At 31.9% G+C, this 22,763-nt stretch overlaps 1 protein-coding gene across 16 annotated transcripts in view; it reads right to left on the bottom strand.

The window, feature by feature from the left end:
* Positions 1-22,763, bottom strand: part of LOC128858243 (voltage-dependent calcium channel type A subunit alpha-1) — a 273,728-nt gene that overhangs the window by 116,810 nt on the left and 134,155 nt on the right. For all 16 annotated transcript variants that reach the window (XM_054094347.1, XM_054094344.1, XM_054094345.1 and 13 more), the window contains 4 exons: positions 15,644-15,787; positions 15,202-15,403; positions 8,619-8,783; positions 5,449-5,559 (listed from right to left, as the gene is read on the bottom strand). In XM_054094347.1, the coding sequence (XP_053950322.1) occupies positions 5,449-5,559; positions 8,619-8,783; positions 15,202-15,403; positions 15,644-15,787 (622 nt within the window). The remainder of the gene's footprint in view (positions 1-5,448; positions 5,560-8,618; positions 8,784-15,201; positions 15,404-15,643; positions 15,788-22,763) is intronic.

Consider the following 22,763-nt stretch of genomic DNA (forward strand, 5'->3'; position numbering starts at 1 on the left):
TGTTATATTAATATCTTTTAGTTTGTATTATTTTCCGTTTTTTTAATTATAATTTCAATTAAATTTTTTGCATAGTATTTTCTTTTTTGTTTCACATTTTTATTTTATTTTGATTAATTTTCTGTTTATTTTAATTTTGTTTTCATTTTATTAAATTATTTTATCCAATTACTGAATTCAATTTAATTTTATTGCTTTTTGTTTCATTCTAATTTAATTTATTTAATTTTACAGGTATTTTAATTTATTTAAATTAGTTTTACTTTATTTAAATTTGTTTTTTATTCTGTTTTCCTTATTAGTTTTTCTCTTTCCACAATCGTTTCTTATTCAGGAATCACATTTCTCTCACTCATTTAGTACCTACCGTACATCCAAAGGCGATTACTTTTAATATTGTTTCCAAAGAGAAGAATGAGATGAATACCAGATTCATGTTTTTCAATGTGGCAGTATAAATTTCCGGTGCTTTATAAAACTACAGAAAAAATTAGTGTAATTTTTTTCGTGTTTGGACGAGGAGAGGGAAAAGAAAAATTTGTATGTGCATATAAGTGAATCACTGTATGGTAACGGGTATAAATAGGTAAACAAAAATAAATATCCATTTTCCAATTGCTTGTGTATATAAGGACGTGTCTAGATAAAGCGAACTCATTATCACAAAGCCTATTCACAGTATCCAGGTTTTTCACTTTATCACGGGTAACATGTTTTGCTCAAAACCTTCTTCTATTTGCCGAAATGCACATGTGTGTATTTAAATCAAAATACCATTAAAACCAAACACACGCCTTAGATAGTAAAATCGTCTCTTTTTGTTTTTTGTAAAATTTTTAATTTAGCTACTCCATATATTTTTTCGAAAGATGAAACACTGGCACCTTTCCGATTTCTTCAATAATTTTAAGTTTTATCTTTAACGTTAAAAATTACCTCTCACACACGTAAAACAGCACAGTTTTAGCCTTGAAGGCCTCATGACTCAAAAGTCAAATAACAAAAGCTTTTCTAAGAATCAACAGCGAGAGTTCAACTTACAGAAATACTCGCTTTTATTTCTGATTATTTTGTGTTTTTTGATTTTAAAATTTTGTTCACAATTTACAAGTTTAGATTATTCAATTTTTAGAATATTCCATGTAAAAATTGCAGTGTTTACTGATGTGTTCACTATATCCAGACACGTCTATAGTTCATTCAGATAGTTTCCAATATAAATCTATAATAAATAAAAAAACCGGAAGTCTAAAAATGTTTAATTTTATTATTTTTTAATATTTAATTTTATAATTTTTTTAACTGTTTCTTTTTATATTTTACTCATTGGAAAGTATCATGAACGATTCATGTACAAGAACAAAGGTGTGTTGGTGAAAAATGCGTTTGAAATTTTAACTCTAATTTAAAAATTTGGTAACTGAAAACATTTATAACTATGAGACGCAGGCATCGCATATGTTTTTCATCTATAAAAGGAATTCACTAATTATTTTATTAATGATTACTATTCAATTTAAACTTTTCTGTGGAGTTATTATAAAACTTTAGTTTGAAAATTTAAAGAATTAATGCAAATTTTTTACTGGCTGTATTTCAAAATTTATTTAAGTGGTTGGAATTGTGAGTAAAATTATATTTTGCTGGCTTGTGATAGTAAATAAAAATATAAACTATTGTTATTGTATTCTTCAAATATTTGAATGAAAGAAGTTGTAAGCAAGTTTGTAAGGCGTTTTTCAATAGGTGCGCTTCAACTTTTTTCCGATAGGGAGGGCGAACGACGCAATATTTTTTATTTTTCGCTTGTCATTTGTAAACTTCATTAGTATACATTTCATCATGGAACGCTACACACTTGAGCAACGATTGCAAATCGTGCAAACTTTTTATGAAAACAATCGTTCTGTTGCTGCTACTTTAAGAGCATTACGGCCAAAAAATCATCTTCACTTGTGGCTCAATGGCTTTGTCAACAAGCAAAATATGCGTTACTGGGCAGAAAGCAATCCACACGTGATTCATGAGGCACCGTTGCATCCCGACAAAATCACTGTTCGGTGCGGTTTACATGCCGGCGGCGTAATTGGCCCATATTTTTTCGTTGACGAGAACGATCGCCACGTTACTGTGAATGGAAATTGATACCGCGACATGATAAACGATTATTTTTGGCCGCAATTGAATGGTATGGACTTAGACGACATGTGGTTTCAACAGGACGGGGCCACAAGCCACACAGCACACGCTACAATTGATTTGTTGAAGAGTAAGTTCGATGAGCGCATTATTTCCAGAAATGGACCGGTCGAATGGCGGCTGCGCTCGTGTGATTTGACGCCTCTTGACTATTTGCTTTGGGGTCATGTGAAGTCATTGGTCTACAGTAACAAGCCGGCGACGATTCGTGAGCTCAGAGCCAATATTGAACGCGAAATTGCTGGAATTTCGACCGATTTATGCAAAAGAGTGTCGAAAATTTGGTTCAACGATTGGACTTCGTAAAACGTGCACGCGGTGGTCATGCAAAAGAAATCGAATTTCATACTTAAATGTGTATGTTCAAACTCGATAATAAAAAAAAAATTAGTTAAAAAAGTCAAACCGTTCGTGTTTTATTAAAAAAAAAAAGTTGAAACGCTCTTACTGAAAAACGCTTTATTTATCGATATTTTGGTGTTTTTCCTTATAATAAGATGCGTTCAACAAGTTTTTCAATAATGGTGCTTTTTAATTTGGTTTTTAGATATTTTTTACAGAAAAGGTAGTAAAATTAACTTATATATAAAATTAATTAAATATCCTTACACAGGTCAACAACATTTACAATTCATTCAAATTTATTACGTAAGTTTGCGATTGATTCCTCAAATTCATAAACCGCTTTGTAAATTTTGATGATGTTGTGATGCCGTTATAGTATTACGATTTTCGAAGCTGTCAAGTCATTAGTCTAGGTCCACAAACCATTCAAAATTGTAGCACTTATTGAATATTATTACTGTTATTATAAGAAAGAATTGATCGAAAACTAGGTTCATCGAATGCGTTGTGAACGAACTTTTCTTGAAGAGAGGCCCGACATGTGCATCATAAGATAAAGCTCACTAAAGACATCTGGCTTAAAGCATTTGAGACTTTCCACTTCAGTCAAGTTGAAGTAGGTTTAAAGAAAAATGATGAAGCTGGTTTTTTTCTAAAAATTCTTTTAAAAAAAATGCGTTAACATTTTTCAATGCATTTTCTTTTACTATACGAACTAAACTTTTTTCACATTAAATTAATGGAATTGTTTCCACATTGTTGACACAACGCCATTATTTAATGACATCTAACAAAAATAGTCTGATTTGACAGCTATGTGAAGATCGCCAGAAACTATCAAAGCCAATAATTGGTATTCTCAATCTGATAATTGCGTTGTTTTTATATTTATATAAAACAAAAAATTCATTTGATGTTTTTGTTTCAAACAAAACAAATTTTTTTATCTTTGTCCTATAAAAAAAAGTAATTAGATGTTTGGCTAGATTTTTGTTCTATTGGCTACTTATGTGTAGCTATATCGCAATATCTCCTTTCTTCTTTGGCATGGCAATATTTTTGCGGAGCCGAAGTAAGCCCAAAGTGTTCAGCAAAATTTCTATACTTATTGGCCCCTATTAGTTGACTCAGCTGTTCCACTGATTGACGCGCTTGACAATTTAGCTCACACTTTGCCGACTTGTAGGTAGGCACAGTGTAGGTTTCTAGCAACGTTCCATTGTGTATTGCAATTGAACAATTTTCTCCAACTCCTGCTAATGTGGGTGTTATTAAACAAGCTAATCAATTTATCATGTTACAGCCTCTAAGTATATAGACGTCCCACTAACAGTTGTCAGCGAAGGGTAGATTCAAGAAATGTGCTCCTTCAACGACTATTGGGAAGGCTGTTTTAACTGAAGGTAAGTGGCTGTCTGATGAGTGGGTTTAAGTGGGCAGATGAAGAAGTGGCTACCACAAAACTATACTAGATTTGGCGAAGTCTATCCCAAAAAAATTGAAGTTTAACTTGGAACAAACCTAAACCTATTTCAAAGTTGGTTCTACTTATAATAATTACGCAGGTTTCATCTATTTAAACGTGTTTGAAGCGTTCAACCATAAATCGTTGTTAGTGGCGCGTACGCTCGAATTTCGATCTCCACTGTGGATATGAAATATCAAATGATAAGAAGGGATTTTTCAAGGTAGAAATCATAAAAGCCATCCACTATTTGTAGGCGGCATAAAACTGTGAGTTTGTGTATTTGCTGTGTGTATCTTAAACTAGGTTAAAGGATTTAACAAAATACGTATACATCAATAAATCATTCGAAGATTCGCATTTCCAGCAATGCAACATAATCTACGGTAGGCAGAGTTACAAACTCTGGAGAATATTTCTCCCTCTTCTCTGTTATAGTGCATTTGGTACATACAAATTTTACAAGGAATACTTTTGTAGAACATTTTAACCCAAAAGCTCTCTCATGAAAGGATCATTTTAGCCCCTTTTCAAAAAGTCAGAAGAAAATGTTATTTTAAAGATCGCTACAAATTTAACATAGGGATCCCCTCAGAGTCTGTACATCCATGCTGAACATTATATGAGGCAAGTGGAAAACTCGTTTATGCCTGCAATTGCTATACAAAATGGTATACAAAATGAATGGGAAAAGTACCTTCGTAACATTTTTGGTTACTTCTTCGAGTTTTTGCCATAGGTAATGCGAATCTTAAATATAATATCAAATAGTGTACTCTTTCTTGCTCTATTTCTCTAAAAACTACACCTGGTTACTACTTTTTTAGAGTAGTGTTGAGCTGGTATACTATACTTACTATACTGGTTTGTCATACAGTATTTGCTGATAAATATTAAAGTGTGAATTTAAGGAAAAAATTAAATAAAATGCGAAAATCCATAAGTATTAGTACAGTATCCTTTAGAGTGAGTAAATTGTTGGACCATAAAAAATGTTCGTAAAGGCGTGCGTTAAAAAATTCAAAGCTTTCTGTATTCACATGCACTTCGTTAGATTTTTTTAGATTATAAGCAGAAGGAACATAGGTGGCATTGTTGGAAATTGTAGAGCATTCCAAAATGTTAAGCAAAACTTACCTGTTCTACTGCCGAATTGTTTCCGTACATGTAACGTATACGCACTGCGCACCTAAACTTAAAACTATCGTAGCACAGGCCTTACAATAACGCGATTTTCATTACAAGCGTAAATTTTCGCAAAAATAATGCATTGTAAATTTCAGCTGAACTTAATGGTATAGCAAACGCAAAGATGACGTAAAACTAAATGCACAACATTGCATTATATCAAATATTATATAAATATTTTTTTGCTTTTGCATCACACACACAAATATATCAACCATTATGCACGTATTTACGTAAGGACTTCCACTTACCTTTACACCAAATCCAATAATTTTCAGTACTGTCTCAACGCTGAACATCCCTGTGAATCCCATGTTGATATATTTTAGTGATTTATCATACATTTCACCTTGGTTATGGTACTGTAAAATTTTTTATTAGTTTATTTATTGTTTAACAGAAGCAATATATGAGTATGTATGTGTATAAATTTGTTTAGCAATAAATTCAAATAAATCACAACTTCCATATAAATATATGCACATGTATGTATGTATTCGAATGTATTTGTGTTAGAGTATAGCAAAACGTAAAGTAATTACATAGGCCAGAATGAAAATTAAATAAATATTTAGACGGTTAGTGGATATTGACACATGAATACGTAGCTTTTTAATTATGTAGGTAGCAGCACTTACAATATTTTAATTATTTATTAAAATTGGTTAATTTACAACAAAGCAACTATAATTTTTTTTATCTTGAGTTATTAAAAATCGCAAGCCAATGTAAATTATTAACTGGATAATGACCGAACATCTTCTTTTACGGCTAAACTGAAGTGAAATGAACCAAACATTTTCAAGAGCCCAAACAATAAATAAGCGCTGGCTTTTTTAAAATCCTGTATTTTTATTAGTAAAAAAGGAAAATAAGGTAGATAATCACATTAATTTCAGCTCGTAACATATAACTAGTTTTACCTGTGGACATGTAGTGATTATTTAATACTCATAGTTTAATAATTTTATATTGCAATGCAAAAACGATACGCCAATGAACCAGCACTGAATCATTTCGCACTCAACATACTCGATGAAGAAACAGATGTTCAAGCTTTTTTTTCAACAGAAAATTTGGGTTTTGATAACAGTAATCAATAATCCTAAAACTTCCTGGGTGCTGATATTAATTAAGATGAGTGGAATTCGTTATTTAATGAAACAATTTTTTTTTTTTTTTTTCAGTATTATTAATGCAAATCATAACGACATCACGCAAAACTCAAAGGATCTTTTGAATTTTTTTAAAGAAATAAAAATTAAAAAATGTTCTGCTTTTCTACGCCGAACTGAATTTCTGTGACCGAACATGGAGGCAGGTATAGTCATTTATATATCGAGATGCTCAGAGTGAGGAGGGAAGTCGATGCCCATCGGACCGTGCGAATGATAGCTTTAGCAAACACTTTTATATTTCAAAGAAAGTTGATACAGATGCGAATATTAGTCTTTATCCAAGGTAGTATGGATGTAACAAACTATAACTCTCATTTTATATGAGATTACTTGATTAAAAAATTAACAGTGAGCCCATATTAAATTTAACTTAAATGTGCGCGGTTATGTTGGGTTGGCTTTGAAGCCTTCATTATTTGATAATTACATAATTAGGAGGAATTGCAAAAGGTTAGTATAAATTATTTAGGTCTCAACTTAAAAATGTTCCCTTTTTTATTTCTTCCCCTCAAATGAATGGATAATCTAAAGGGGTTTTAACGGAAATTTTTTCATTTATTTTTAAATGAAAATGAACATAGGATAAAATAGATTTTTTGAAAGGGGAAACAGAGTTTTTCTCCTAATGCGAATGCTCACGCAACTGTAAAACCCGCAAAGCCTGATCTTTAAGGGGGGAGCCTGGTTTATGAGGTCTAAAAATTGCATCTCTTGGCGATTTTTTTTAAGGAAAAAATTAATTTAGTACTGCAAAGTTTTTTCTATCTTTCAATGAACATTTAAAAAGTATAAACAATTTTTGTACTGGTTAAAATAAGTTGAAAAAAATGTTTTACATAGAAATTATTAGAGCACTGCAACGCTGGAGTTTCCAACTGGCGTACAAGATACAGCTCGTAATTATTATCTAAAGCAAAAAATTCAAATGGATTTCTAATTATCATGATTTTTTATTCTGGATGAACTAAGAAAACTGAGAGAAATTCCAAAATTTCAACTTTTTGGAGGTTTTAAAGAAAAAAATGCCTTTCTGTAAAAAAAAAAAATTCACTTCAACTTGGTATAAAAATCTTGAAATTTTTTTTTTATCTATTTTGTTAGTTCAAATAGAAGAGAATTTAATACTGAAGGGAACAAGCTATGATATATTTCAAAAGGTTCATTAGTTTTTTTTCATTCATGTACGCCAATTCAAAGAAATCATAAAACTGAAAAGTCGAGAAAAGAAGATAAAGTTTGTACTATAGCTGTCCGGTCACAGCGTAACTACCTAACGCTCGCCTACCTTTGGATTTGTATCTACGGAAACATTGAGAATTAGGCTCTGTAACTTTGTGTGAATATTCTGAAATATATTAGGAATCGCTTGAAACGAAAAAAAAAATTGATTTTTTTGACCTTATAAACCAGGCTCCCCCTTAAGGTCTGCATGATGCTACCACCAAAAGAAACCTGACCATTGCTATCGCACTGACTCCAGTCAACTGGAATTTTATTGTGAACAGACTTTGAGCTTAACAAAAAATATGATGCACAGAAATCGTTTGAACACATGAAGCCGAATAGTCGTTTCCGAAGTTGTTAGATGAACATAGATTTAGAGATGATTGATTAGTATAAAATTTATTGCTTTTACCAAAATGAAGGTTTCCATAGATCATAAAAATACATCAATGCCATAGAGTAGTCGGCAGTAAAAATTACAAAAAGGGGTTCATCTCAATTAGTTTAGCGAATTGAAACATGTCGGTGCAGTGATGATAGAATAAAAAAAAAAAAGCGGTAAAATTCGATTATGAAAAAATATTCATTTAGAAACCACTTTTATTTTTACATGCAATTTTTTACACAATTCAATTTTCCGCGCCATTCGTCCACATCGACACAGAGTAACACTTAGTGTTCACTTCGTTTTCTTCATGTAAACTAAAATTTGGAAAATTGCTGTTTATTTTTTTTTCTATAAATGTTGTTTTTTATTTTATCGAATACTTTGCATTTTAACCTACAATAACTAGTTCGTTTGTGTATATGTATGTATTGTAAATGAGTGTCAGGTGAGTGAGATCATGAATTTGAACTAACAATCTGTTTTAATGCTACCCATAGTCAAAAATTTAACGAAAACAAATTAATTCAAACAAACTAAATAAATAAAATATATTTAGTATTGGTTCGTATATGTATGTACATCTGAATGCATGTATGCGTGTATGTTGTCGATCATATATTCACGCACTTACCTTCATCATAAGCAGTAATGTATTGAACACAATTAGCATCATTATAAAATATTCGAATGGCGTCGAAACTACAATGCGCCACACTTTGTACTTGAATGTGTTGCGATTTTTGGGCATGTACCGTTCGAGCGGACGCGCTCCTATCGTGAAATCTATGCAGGATTTCTGTAAGTACGTAAACAATTGCAATTAGCAAAAAATATATAATGTATCGATAGTTGGCGGCAAGGATGGAAAGCACATAGGAATTTTTTATCATGCGTTGATATATATGGTATATATATATATGTTTTTGGTTTTGCTTTTAAACTTTTGTTACAAATCAAACAGAACAGATAACAACAATATGATTTTTATGTTTACTAGGCACTTATATTTAAATGGGGATGTGTATACATATAGAATTGAGTCATTTAAATTTATGCGTGAAGGATATTTACATATTTATATGTACTTGTATATGTTAGTAGGAATACTATTTTTTCTTAAATAATGCAATATTTTATACGCACTGGCATTTAGTTGACAGGGGGGGGGAACTAAAAATATCTGCAGGCATCGTTAATGGAGTAAATTTTGTTTATTTATGCGGCACAATAAATTTTTTTTTTTCATACTAATAAGATTCCACTAATGGAAAATTGTAAAGGGACTACCCTATTTTTACATTTTAAACTGAATTTCTTTCAAAAATTATATATATTTTTTAATATTAATTCTAGTAATTGGAAATGTTTTTGATTACTCTGCTTATAAGTTCGTTAAATAGTGTTTAAATGCCGTTATTGTCGCTGTTGTTATTGTATTGAAAAGCTTTGTATGTAAATAATAATGAATCCAAAAAAAAATTTCTTGCTGCAGATATAATGTTCCCCTATGTTGTTTGTACATACGTGTGATACTCAAATCTATTTTTTAATACAATAATATAAATTTTCTTGAAAGTAATACTATATATTTCTTAAAATTGGTACAAAATAAAGTAAAACAAAATAGAAATACAAATGTCTAAGCACTGGATTGACCAGAATAAAATTACAGTTGAACAAACTCGTAAGAGTAAACTCAAAGCGAGTTATAGCGTCCGAAAAGGCAGCACTTTTGTGGCTTTGAAAAACGAATGCAACTTAGCCTACTTAAGGCTACTTTAAAATTTCGAGAAAAAAAATTTTTTTTTTTCATAAAATGTTAATATAATCTTTTAAGAATATGTTAAAAAAATTTTAGAACATAAGTTTAAGTATTTCTTATATTATAGATCGTCAACCGTGACGACTCTATTTCTTTCATTCGAGCGCTGGGAGAGGTAAAGTTACGTTGTATTCAAACTTTAGACGCGCTTTTCTCAAAACTATATATTTTTCGAATTGGCGTACGTGATAAACCTAATAGTTATTGACTGATCTCCCTGAAATTTTGCACACATCTTTTCTATGATATTACTTTCTATGTGAATTTACAAGTTTTAGAAAAATAATTTTTTCGACGCTAAAATAATAGGAAAATTCGCCCGAAAATTCACTTTTTTTAAGCATTTTATTCCGCGAATTTTTTTTTATTTTTATTTTTTTAATTCATATAGAAATCATGACATTAATAAACAAAAAAAAACAAAAAACCTATTTTGTATTCAGGTCAATGATGCCGATGCTACAATGCCCGCCGACTGAAAAGCCCCGTGCGATCTTCCTGGAAGAATTGAGTGTATATCAGCCATTTAAAATGAATAAAATAAAAAAAAAATATTTATATTATTCTAATGCAGAAATAAAGTGTATGCCAATTTTGGAAAAATATTTTTTCTTCTTCGTTTTAAATAGTTTTAATCAAAATCTGGAAAAATACTTCTGCTCAAATATGAACGAGACTGATTTAATAAAACACAAACGGTTAATTATTGTTCAATTTTTATTTTATCTCCTTCAAAGTAATCACCATTGGAGGCAATACACATATGCCAACGTTTTTTCCAATCATCATAGCATTTCTGGAAGGCCGATTTCGGTATGGATTTCACTTCCTTCTTCGAATTCTCTTTTATGACTTCAATTGTCTCAAAATGTTTTCCACGGAGCGGCAACTTGAGCTTGGGAAACAGGAAAAAGTCACATGGAGCCATATCAGGCGAATACGGTGCTTGCGGAACGATATTAACATTATTTTTGTTCAAATAATCGCGAACAAGACGTGATGTGTGAGCTGGTGCATTATCGTGATGCAAGAACCATGACTTGTTGTCCCACAATTCCTTCCTTTTAAGACGAATGTTCTCGCGCAAACGCTTTAAAACGTCTAAATAATATTCAGAGTTAACCGATCGGCCTTGCGGAAGGAACTCCGAGTGCACCACACCTTCGTAATCGAAAAGAACAGTCAGCATGACCTTAATTTTTGAGCGACTTTGGCCGATCGAGGGCGACCGATGTACGGCCCTCTTTGAACGATTTGTACCACTGGAAAACACGTGCACGCGATAGAGCAGAGTCCCCATAGGTTGTCTGCAACATTTTTAAGGCGTCTGAAGCCGAAATTTTGTTGGAATAACAAAATTTCAAACAAATTCTTTGTTCAACTTGAATTTCCATCGTTAAATTCGAAAAACACACTCGAGCTTGACTTGTTTACAGTAGCACAGAAAACAAACTATGTGACATATCATGCTGAAATTTGCCATGTAAGCTTATAACAGTCCTACCAAAAACCAAAAAATGTATGTTTGCCATATGTCATCCGCGGACCGTTATATTGATAAAGTCTCGTTCATATTTGAGCAGAAGGTATGGCCGTTTACAGGTATATATCCCCTTAACGTCCATTTAGTTTAAGCCTGCAAATACTTCTATCAAAACGTTCAAATACGTTTAAATTGAAGAAAAACCTGTATGGTAATCATTCCAAAAAAAAACGTATTAAAGTCGCTTGCGCGTAGGGGCAGTTGGACTCAAATAACGACTCTCGGGGAGCGAGTACTGAGTGACAGTAAAAGTTTTCATTTACACGAAAAGCTATGCAAATATTTTTATACTAAATTTTTAACTTTCTGAGCAATTTCATTTTTTAAAGGATTTGAAAATTTCAAAGTACTAAATGTTTAAAAGAATTGTTTTGAGCACTCATACTTCCTCTGTTATATTAATACGGATATCAAACGAAAGAGGATATATCCAGCTTAAAAAAAAAATTGTTGCTTATTTTCGCCAGAACCCTCAAAAAGTTTTGTACAAAATTTCAAGGCCATATTACAAATTGTCATATACAAATTCTATTCTGGTCAACTGAGCGTATACAAAACAGCTTAAGAAATAAAAAATATTAATTGTGTTTCAACTTCAATAGTGTCATAATACAAAATATCAGAGAATTTTCTATATGCAAGTACAGTCAACAGGAAGAGAAAGTGTACACCACATGTTGATAAGTTTTGATTATTTATTTATTGTACTTACTACTTATTAAAATAATACTTATTTTGTAATTCCAATTATTTTTGTATAAAAATATAAATAGTTCACACTACTAAAAACCACATAAAGCAAAGTTTGAAACTGCATGCAAAATTTGTAAGAAGTCGGCCAATTTCCATCGAAATTTCAAACTTTTTACTCAGAATTTCGGGAAAAAGTTTAAAACATCCCATTTTATAGCTCATTAAATTCTGGTGTAGTAAAATGCGAGTTTCAAAAAATTAAAAAATCACATTAATTTTTGAAAATTTTTTTCGGTCCCGGTCTTATGCATTTTCTTCATTAAACGCTTACTAAAAATTTTTTTATATGGAAGAAAACAGCCAACACCAACAGCGGAAAAAATTGTCAAAAATCAACTCGATTTAAAAATCAACTCAATTTAAAACTTGCACTTTCAAATTCACCAAATTCAATGATCCATAAAACTTCTTTTTCTTAATTAGAGCGATAACTGCTTACGCGATTTTGGCCGAATTTAATAAAGTGCGCCAGTCGTTTCTTTCTCTTGCTAACCGAGCCCATCAAGTGAAGCCAAGTGCTTCTGCACCTAATTTTTCCAACGCACAGGAGGCCTTCCTCTTCCTTTGCTACCACCAGCTGGATGCTAACCGAATCGAATGCTTTCAAGGCCGGAGCGATTGTATCCATTCGGATGGCATGGCCCAGCCAACGAAGCCGCCGGATCTTTATTCGCTGTGCTATATCTATGTATGTCGATCTATAAAACTGCATACCTGACATTTTTCTAAAAATTCTGAGTAAGTATGCGTATGGGAATAAGTTTCCGTCATTTCTTCGCCAAAGTTACGAATTATTTAAACAATTAAATAATATATGATATTATGTGAAGTATGTGCCATTGGAAGCTACAACTTTACTCCAACTTTCAGGCAGCATACGGTTCCTCTGACGAAAAATTCGAGACTTGAATCATTCATTGAGCCAGTTTGTGATGCTCTCGTAAGAAGTGAACCGCTCTTCAATAAGGGCTGACTGCATTGATTGATTGATTGACTGATTTGTCATGTCTACCGTCCCATTCCGGCCGTTTTTCTTTGAAAGCTCGATTCAATCACATTAGCTGCAGTTGGTAAGGATCGCCAGTGATGGCGATCTTCTGTTCCCACTAGATGCACAGCATAATTTTTGAAGCATGAACATCTTTTTCGCTGTCGATGGACCTGGTTCACCTGGCACGCTCCAACTCTTTCGACGCTTAGGTTTATCATAATACATAAATTTTTCATCGCCAGTGATGATGCGATGCAGCAAGTCTTTTCTTTTGTGCCGTTCAAGAAGCATGACTTCCCGCAAATGCTGTTTTTTCGGGACGAACGTCGACATTTTTGACGCCCGCTCAAAAAGGAGCTTTAAGCTTCAAACGAATCTCAACTACTGCGATCGAGACCTCACATATACACCTTCAAATCACCAGTATATTACTAGAGCGAACACAAAAATAGCATCAGCAGTGACACCTCTTTTACGAGGGCGGAAACTTATTCTCATACCCAATAGTTAAGAATTGTGTGAACAATTTGCTGAATTTTTGCAAATTTTATACTAAGTTCGAAGCTTTGTTTTATATGGTTCTTGTTGTATTATGAAAAAAAAATTAATAAATAGTCGAAACTTATCAAAATGTGGTGCTCACAATCTCTAGACACTGACAGTAAGTATACAGAAATTATTGCAAGCTTTTATTTTATGCTGTGTAATAAAATTCATCGCGATATCTATAAACATATCCCACGACATATATGAAGATATGTCTTTACTTTTTCTTGGGGAGGTGAAGGTAGGTCGAAGTATATTAAATAAGTAGGGAGGTATAGCAAATTTATAATTTTGAAACTTTTTTTGTCAAAATTTTTTTTTTTTTTTTTTGTTTTGGATTATGACACTCTTGCATTAAATGGGCGATATGTTTGTAAATTAATATGTGTGCTCATTATGTTTCACTATATACAAATTATGTGTGTATGTATGTATACAAACCATATAAGAGTGCTTGCAGAAGCTTTTAAATCGAATTGTTTTAAAAGCGTAGCAGTACTCGCATTGAAATCGTTAATTTCCGGTAAATGTACAACATTTATATATTTTCATTAGGAAAACTCGTTGAAGGATTATAAACTACAGCATAAAATATCGAAAGCTGTTGACTGAGTACTATACATACGAGTATATAGTGTTTTAAGGCGCACTTTGGTAACTAGAGAAACTATTGCGCAGTTATGTGCATATGTATGTACTATAAGTAAATGTCTTTGAACCGAAAACATTTATGAAAACGCCTAAAAGTAGCTTCAAATAAAAAACATGCTTGAACTCGAGCGAACTCTTCTGTTATGCTAAGTTGAAAAACTGCTTAAGCTAAGCTACTTTTAGGGTGAACTTGTCGAGTTTCTTATATTCCTAAATATAAATATTTTCTAAATTAGTGACTTAGGCTGGACAATTCGGAGGAACTGAAAACATCTGGACTAGTAACATAGATGTATGTATGTAATTAAGCTTTTGTGTTGATTTGGTTAGTCTATAAAGCCAGAACTCTGCACCAAACACATGCAACGCTATGGCTGCCAACGCTTCATTCAGCTGCCAGATTTGTTAGGTGCAGGAAGCGTTGCAAGCCAAAAGGCGTAGCACGCGTGGTGTAAGAGTTATAGCTTAGGTGTGTAAATGTACGAGTATATGCATGTGTACTAGCGCTTAATTGGGTTGGCATTGTGTACAGTGTTATTCGGCTATGCTATTCTTGTAGTCTATACTAATAATTTGGTATGTAATCTTTAGCTTAAAAGCATTGGGAAATAAAATGAAACTTTAACATTAAACAAACATGGACTGTTAATAGTTCATAAAGACATTAAGCAGTCAGGTATGCAAAACGTAATTGGAACTTTGTGAAAATTTGTAGAAAGCGGTATTTGATTTGCTCTTTTTTTCAGTCGGTTTTCTGTGTATACATTACATACAAGAAAAAAAATTAATGGTTTATTCACAACAACATTGACACTACTTTCTAGGAAGAGTTTAGCATTTGTAGGCATACTGCTTTACACACACACATATGCAATTTATTTGGCTATAAAAATATTTGTATGGCTCACCTGGTTCTTATCAATTTCACCATCTTGCAATTCAGCCTCGCCTTGCTCTTGAAATGTTATGATAATCAAGGCCACGAATATATTCACGAAGAAGAATGGAAATACAATGAAATACACAATATAAAATATGGACATTTCGATCCGGAAATTTTGTATAGGACCCCTATCTTCATACGTGGCAGCCATGGAGTGTTGTAGAACTCTATCAAATTTTGAATATTCAATATGTCAATCAATTTATTACAATTTTTTACAAAGTAGTTATGTAAATATATGTATATGTGCATGTAATAGTAATTGAAAACGAATTCAACTGAAATGTCTTATATACTATGAGATAGCAACTATGTATGTATATTTGTATGATATATTAGTTAAATGTGTATATGTTTGTATATAAATAAATTTCTATAATGATACTTTGATATACATATTTGCTTACAGTGGCCATCCTTCGCCTGTTTGCACCGCGAAAAGCGTCAGCATTGCCGCCGCTACGTTGTCGTAGTGGAAACTACGCGGCCGCCAGATGCGCGCCTCCTGCTTTGGAAGTAATTCATCCTCCTCATATTTAAAATATGAGCCCCTTGATTGATTTTTATTTATTGGAATTGGTGATTGGGTGAAAAAATTTGTATTTTGTTTTGCGTATTCTAAAATTTTTCTTCAATGAAACAAACACAAGTAGGAAAACTAACAAACAAATAAAGATTCAAAGAAAGATAACACAAAATTCTACAAACAATTCATATTACAATAAAAAATTGAGAAATACAATAAAGATAATACTGATAGCGATAGTGATAGCGGTAGTGAGAGCGATAGTGAGAGTGAGAGTGAGAACGAAATTGATAGTGGTGGAAGTGAGGAAGTGAAGTCATGTATGTATGTATTTGTTTGTATGGACGTTGGTACAAAGCTGTGCTGCTTGGTGAAAGCTCATTTTTCACACCGATAAGCAATAGCGTAGTAGCGGATAGCACAGTTATAGCAAGTGATCGAGTGGAAGGTGATTCGTGGAAAGTGGAAATGTTCTCTAATAGGATTAAGTACTCTGTAAAACAGTTATTGCACGGTATGTATGTGTATGTGTAAGTGAGATTTTTCCTTTACATATCATTCTTTGCATTACTAATATGCAAGATGTCTGATCGACTCGTTACGATCATACCGTTGATAAAAAAAAATATTAAATTCATTTAGGCGTAAAAAAATAGTAAATGTTACAAAATTGATACTAGCAACATAGGAAAAGTAGAAAATACTTAGAATGTAGATATCAAAAGCTACCGGAATCAAAACTACCTAAATAAATGAAAAAGAGAGAGACTACGAGGAAATATTACTGAAACTAATGACCTGAAATATTTTCACTTTCCCTTAACGAAAACTCCTAAGAAAGCTCACTATGGAAGCTCAACTCATCAGCGACCTATGCCTAGTTATGAATAGAGCGGACATATTAAAAAAATATTTTAAAATTACTCCTTCAAATCATGATTATATGGAAATTATGTGAGCCATTAGGAAGCCTTCTGCTATGAAAGCCAAAATTATTCTTATCTTTTAAAGAGCTTTGCAAGCTATCTGAATGAAACAGCTTGTTAAAGAAAGAGGCAGACTACAGAGGTATTACTAAAAGTAGTGAACTGAAATATTTTTTCTTTCACTTAATGAAAGTGTTTATAAAAACTCGCTATGCGAAATAAAAGCAACTCGATATGCTAGGGATTTATAAAAGCTCATATAAGCTTTTTATTTTCACTCACGCTCCCGGTGATCTAGATTTCTCAGAAATTGATTTTTTTTTATATTTCGAAAGTATTTGATTTTAAGAATATACTGTAAAATTTTTGGAAGGATATTCCCAGTATATTTCGATTCTACAGTCGTTTTAGCAGGTAGAGTCAGATTCGTCACGCGGCCGCGTCAACTGAAAATATCCGCTCTCAATTATCTCAAAACTACTTTTTTCGGCCTCGTGTTGTCAAAAAAAAAAGAAAACTATTCAACCGAATCGCCTGAAATTTTAATATGTTGTTCACAGCAGCAATGGCTACCGCCCGTACTATAATTATATTATTATTCCAATTATTCCGTATTTTTTTATTAAAATACTAAAAATCCGATTTTAAGAGTGTCAAATTCAAAACCACGCCATTTGGTAAATTTTGTTGTTTTTTTATTCTAGTAGCGGCGCATAGCTACAGTCATACTGATTAATATTTTTTTGGTTTTTGTGTTTCAGACAAATAGAACAGCCAAAGTGGACAACACCGTCCTGGTCCAATTTTTCGGGGGGATCAACTTCAGCACCATTTTTAAAATTATTAAATTTAAGAAAAGCTTTTTTTTCATTTTTCTGTGTAAAAGAAGTTAAATAAAAAGCCTAAAAAACTTAAATATCGTTTTCATTTTTTTTTTTTCAAAAGAATTTAGTAATAAATAATAATAATATAATATAAAATAAATATAATTTTCGAGCACTAGACCACCGGAACCCCTTAAATTAAAAACTTTGTAAAAGTTATTGGAATCTTTACAAGACCTCTGCTTTAAAACTCTACAGTATTTTTCTATCTTTTTCAAGATGTACATAAAGATGCTTTTTATCTCTTACAATAAATTGTTATAGAAGTAAATAGTTTGCAAAAGTGTTCTTGGCAGGGAAACTGATATAGGTTTAATGACGAAATGTGAAAGCTCAACATTAAGAATTCCGCTCAGAATCTGTATATTATAATCAAAAGCTTTATGTTATAATTAAAAGTCTGAAAGCTCATTTCAGATTTCAGCTAAACAGCTAGAGGATTTGAAAGTCTGTAGCTACTTAAAAAGTTTAAGCTTTTGTGTTGCCTAATTATTGCAAGGAGCTTCTGCGCATAACGTTTTGCGAAAGTCGAAGGCAAATATTTGAGCTTTCCCTCGGCCTACTTAAAAAAATTTGGCTCGACCGCTATAAATTTTGGAGAAAGCAACTTCAAGTTTTAGTTCAAGATAAAATTCCCTATTGCCACTTGACTAAGCTATCTATTGGAGCGCTCTAGTTAAGAAAAAGTTTAAATACACAGGGTAACCGGGAATGCCATCTCAGATATTTAAGGACATAAATATTATCATATTTAAAGATCTAAATAACAACAATTTCTGATTAAATTATATCCAATTTACATGATGTCTAAAACCGTTAACCGTTTTCGAGATATTCGATTTTAAAAATTATAATATATATTAATATTAAAAAGAAATTTTTTTTTTTTTCATATGTACGCTCACTTTTATAAATGTTAGGTCAAAAGTCCGATTGTTTTCGGTTTTTTTTGAAATCATTAATAATATTTCAACCATAATTTTTGAATTTACGATTTTTCACTAGTTTTTTTCTACTTCATATCATTAAAAAATAATTTTCATAGAAATTATTTTTCGAGATTTCGACTTTTGAGCTATCCAAAAAAGTACAATATAATACCTAAATTAAAGAAGTAACCCGAAGTCGAATAGCGGAATGAAGAGTAAAATTTCGTAAGAGAAAAAAATTTAAAAAATACAGGACTGAAACAGACTACTTAACAATTTAAACCTTTATATTTATTCTAATTCGTACCCAACATGAGCCCGTATTCCCAGTACAAACTTTCATTTTTTCCTTGTATTTTTTAAAATAATCTTCTTCATGTCTTTTTTCGATTGTTTGAATTATGCTAGGTATTAGAGCTCTCGACTTTGTTGGCACATTTTCGAACAGCCCAAGTGAATGAGCAACGAATACGTGCACACATGAGTTCGAATTTGACAAGCTTTTTCCAGTAATTCGAGCAAATCCTTTTGATTATTTTGTCTTCTTAGTCAGCACTTTTTTAAGTTTTACAAATTATTTTTGCACAATGCTAACGTTGTTGGACAAATTAAAGAAATTTGGAATTTTGTTTAGCTCGAAAATTTTGAACAAACATTTGAGCATTGAGCGAGTATCGATCCACTTGCATTGCTCGATATTGGGGTATCTGGCGCTCTGCTAGGTAATAAATAGGTAGTATTTGGAATCGATGTTTTGTTATGGTGAACTACCTGCTGGGTCTATTCAATTACTCTAATCTTAGAAATACCTAAATAATAATACCCTTAAGTATCTTGGACGATTTTCCCGACAACTGTGTATTGAAAACTTTCCCCTAGAAGCCCTAACTCATTGAAAAGTCTTCAAAAGTGAGAAATATTTTAAGTATCGGATTTGGAAAGAAAGTTTTGGACTAAAGAAACTTATTGGAGTCTAATATCAAAAAGTGGTATGTAGAATTCTTTGTCAAATAAACTAATTTCGGTGCACACTCTTATTTACTTGTTATTCATAAACAATCGTGAGAGGACTCTGCATTTCTAACAATCAAAAATAAAGGTGAGTGAGTATTTACAAAATTTCACACAACAGCGCTTTCTGTCTCTCTATCTACCTACCTATCTATCTAAGTACAAACAAGTTATAAAAAATAATATCAATAAAAAGCTATTAATTTTTACAAATACTTGGAAATTATTTACAATTTAGACTTGTTAATGCAATTTTCCTTTTTTACATAAACTGCTTTTTTTTGGCATGTGTAGAGCTTCTTTTTTTTGAAAGTTAGTGAGAAAAGTATATTTTTTTATAAAAAGCTTCAATACTTCAAAGCGTTTGATCATCACGCTCATCAAGCTTTTTATACTGTTGTGGAGGAGCTGCTAAATGTATGTCACACATACGCACACAAACACAAAAATATACTTTTCTCCTGCCAGTTCATTGCACACGAAGGCAAACAGTTAAAACAGCAAGATACGAAAATCCTTTGTGTTTTACATTTGAGTGAGTGTGTGTAAGATTAACAACAACAACAATAACACAAAAGAAAGGATAAAATTGAGAAGAAGAATATGTGTATGCGTGGGTACATTTCGAGGTACACACAAATCTTGAAGTCTCAAAGAAATCTAATTTGAGGTAGATAAAAATATTTATGCCAATTAAAAATGCATACGTATATCTATGTATATACATATAAGTACATATGTAAGAGTAAACGAGTAAATTTTAGATGTGCTAGGATCGGCTGTATTCTAAACTTTGAACTTCATATTTCAACTTTGAAATTGTATTGAATTTGAACTGAACTGAACTGAACTGGCTACTGCGCGGGTCTACAATAACTAAGAAGCTTTTAGGTAGGCGTGTCTCATTTTCTTTTTCAACTTCAAGTTGTACGTTTATCAAGACTTTATCTCATTTTATTTATATATTAATTTATTTGCATGGCTTTCAACTAAGCTCTCCAACCAAAAAATTGCCTATAGAATTTAATTGAAAAAGTTCAGTGTAAAACGCGCTGATTTTATTCACTTTGCAAATATGTGTTAAGTTTTGTTGTAAATGTATGCGTGTTCGTGCGTATGTTCGTATTTTATGTGGCTGTGGGCTTTTTTGTTTTTGTTAAGCGCGTGCTACAAAAATAACAATATTAAAGCTTATTAAGAAATCTTCTGGCAGTAATATGGACTCTTTGGTTAAAAGTTGAGTTACCCAATTCAATAAGCAATTTTTTTTGTTTTAGTTTTTTTTTTTTTTTTGTTTTAATATGATCTTCACACTTTTCTCTGCTTCTTCTTCTGCTTGTACTGCGATTTGTAAACGTTTTTTGTTTTTGTTTTTGTAATTTCATAACAAAATGTAAAAAATACGAGTACTGTAAGTTACACGTTCGTATATAAGTAAAAATGTATGCAATTAGTATGTAGTAAATATTTATGTATGACGCAATCTTCGCTTTTGGTTTAAATTTTGCTTGATTTGAATAACGGGTTGACTATCGATAGCCTGTATGGTGGTGGTACAGTATACGAATATACGAGTAGATAATTCTTTATTGAAAATCCTCGTTTTTGGGGCGACTTACTTGTGTTCTTTTTTTCAACAAACTCCTTTCGCATTTAGTTTGTGGTGTTTCTTATTTCTGGATTTATATTTCTTTTATATTTTTTTTTTTATTTTCTTGATTTTGTAAGCACTTGTTTGCTTCTATGATTTGCTACGAACACTTTGCAGGCGTAGAATCAAAAAAGAAAACAAGGCGGGAAACTTTAAAATGCTACTCTTACATTCTGTTTAATCTGTGCACGCTTTTATTCGAAAAAAAAAGATATATATAAAAAATGTATTAAAAGTTGTCATAAAAGTACTAATAGTGTGGTTTAAATAGTATCCAGGAAAAACCTAAAAAAGAGTCAAATACAATTTCCTTTTGCAAATGTAAAATTCCGTTGGATTCGCTCTTTTTCTGTGTCTTTCATGTTCTCATTTCTTGTTCCACATAATTTTTGGGAAATTTTCATTAAAATTGCACGTTTTTTGCGTTTGCAACAAAATTTGCGTATCCTTTGTACAGTGTTGCCTGGCTAATACGTATGTGCCTTGTTAGTGATTATTTGATTTCGGAATGCTTAATAGCTTGAATGAAAATACATCCTCTTACCTATTCTTATTGAACTTTCGCTTTGCTGCTATTAATAATTCCGAAGTGTATTCGGTTCCTAAAGATATTCGTATATATATTTCATATATATGTGTATAATTTATTTTGGGGCCCTCATATACGCCTACTTAACTGAGTAAGTGTTTTTGTCGGAAGGTTTATAAACGGCCTCTTTTTTCTTGTAATAAAGTGTTGATAATTACGTACTTCGCTTTTTGGTTTGGAATATATGCATGTACTAGTAGATATGGATAGTAAGGAAAAATGTTGAAATCTTGTCAAGAGGGTCCAGAAAGCTTTTAACAGGGGAAAGTGTTATGGAACTTACAAGAAATATTGCATTGATTCAATCCAAATGTAACCCTCATTTGACTGTCACCAAACAGTGGAATTCTTGCGGTTCACCCAATCGATATGCTAGGTAGTCTCATTAATTATATTAGTTATAAAATGATTACCGATAGTTTATTCAAGCTGTGAAATATATGATGTACTTCTTCTCCAAATAGCTAATATCATGAAACTGGAGGACCTTGCAGATTTACACCACCTTTTTAAAGAAGTTGGATCCATTAAATTAAGTTCCACTTATTGAAACTGTAGGCCCCTCTATTTGAGTAACAACATCAAGACCCGCATTACAAATCGGCCAAACACCTAACATAAGGGTGCGCGTCAATTATTTATTTTATTTTTTAACTGAATTACCGATTTATTTTGTGCTAAAAGTCCACTTTTATACAAATTTTGCACATTTTAACAATTGTCTAAGGTTTGGCCACATTTAGAGGAGCTTGAAAAGTACGCTAAAAGAGAATCGTTGCAGAGGAAAAGATGATTATATTTTTAATAAGCACCACTCGGTTTATTTTTATTTTATATTACTTGTTAAGTCAAATGGATTCATCACTATTTAAGTTTTCGACCTAGAAGAAAACATCAACTGGAGAAAATTTAGTTTTGTGCTGTGAGAAAGCTACTCCATATGCAAGGAAACAAACGATTATTATGGTAGAAACGTCATCTACTTTTGTAAAGGGTCTTTCGAAAGTGACG

The sequence above is a fragment of the Anastrepha ludens genome, chromosome 3 (assembly GCF_028408465.1).
Source record: "Anastrepha ludens isolate Willacy chromosome 3, idAnaLude1.1, whole genome shotgun sequence".
Classification (NCBI taxonomy): domain Eukaryota; kingdom Metazoa; phylum Arthropoda; class Insecta; order Diptera; family Tephritidae; genus Anastrepha; species Anastrepha ludens.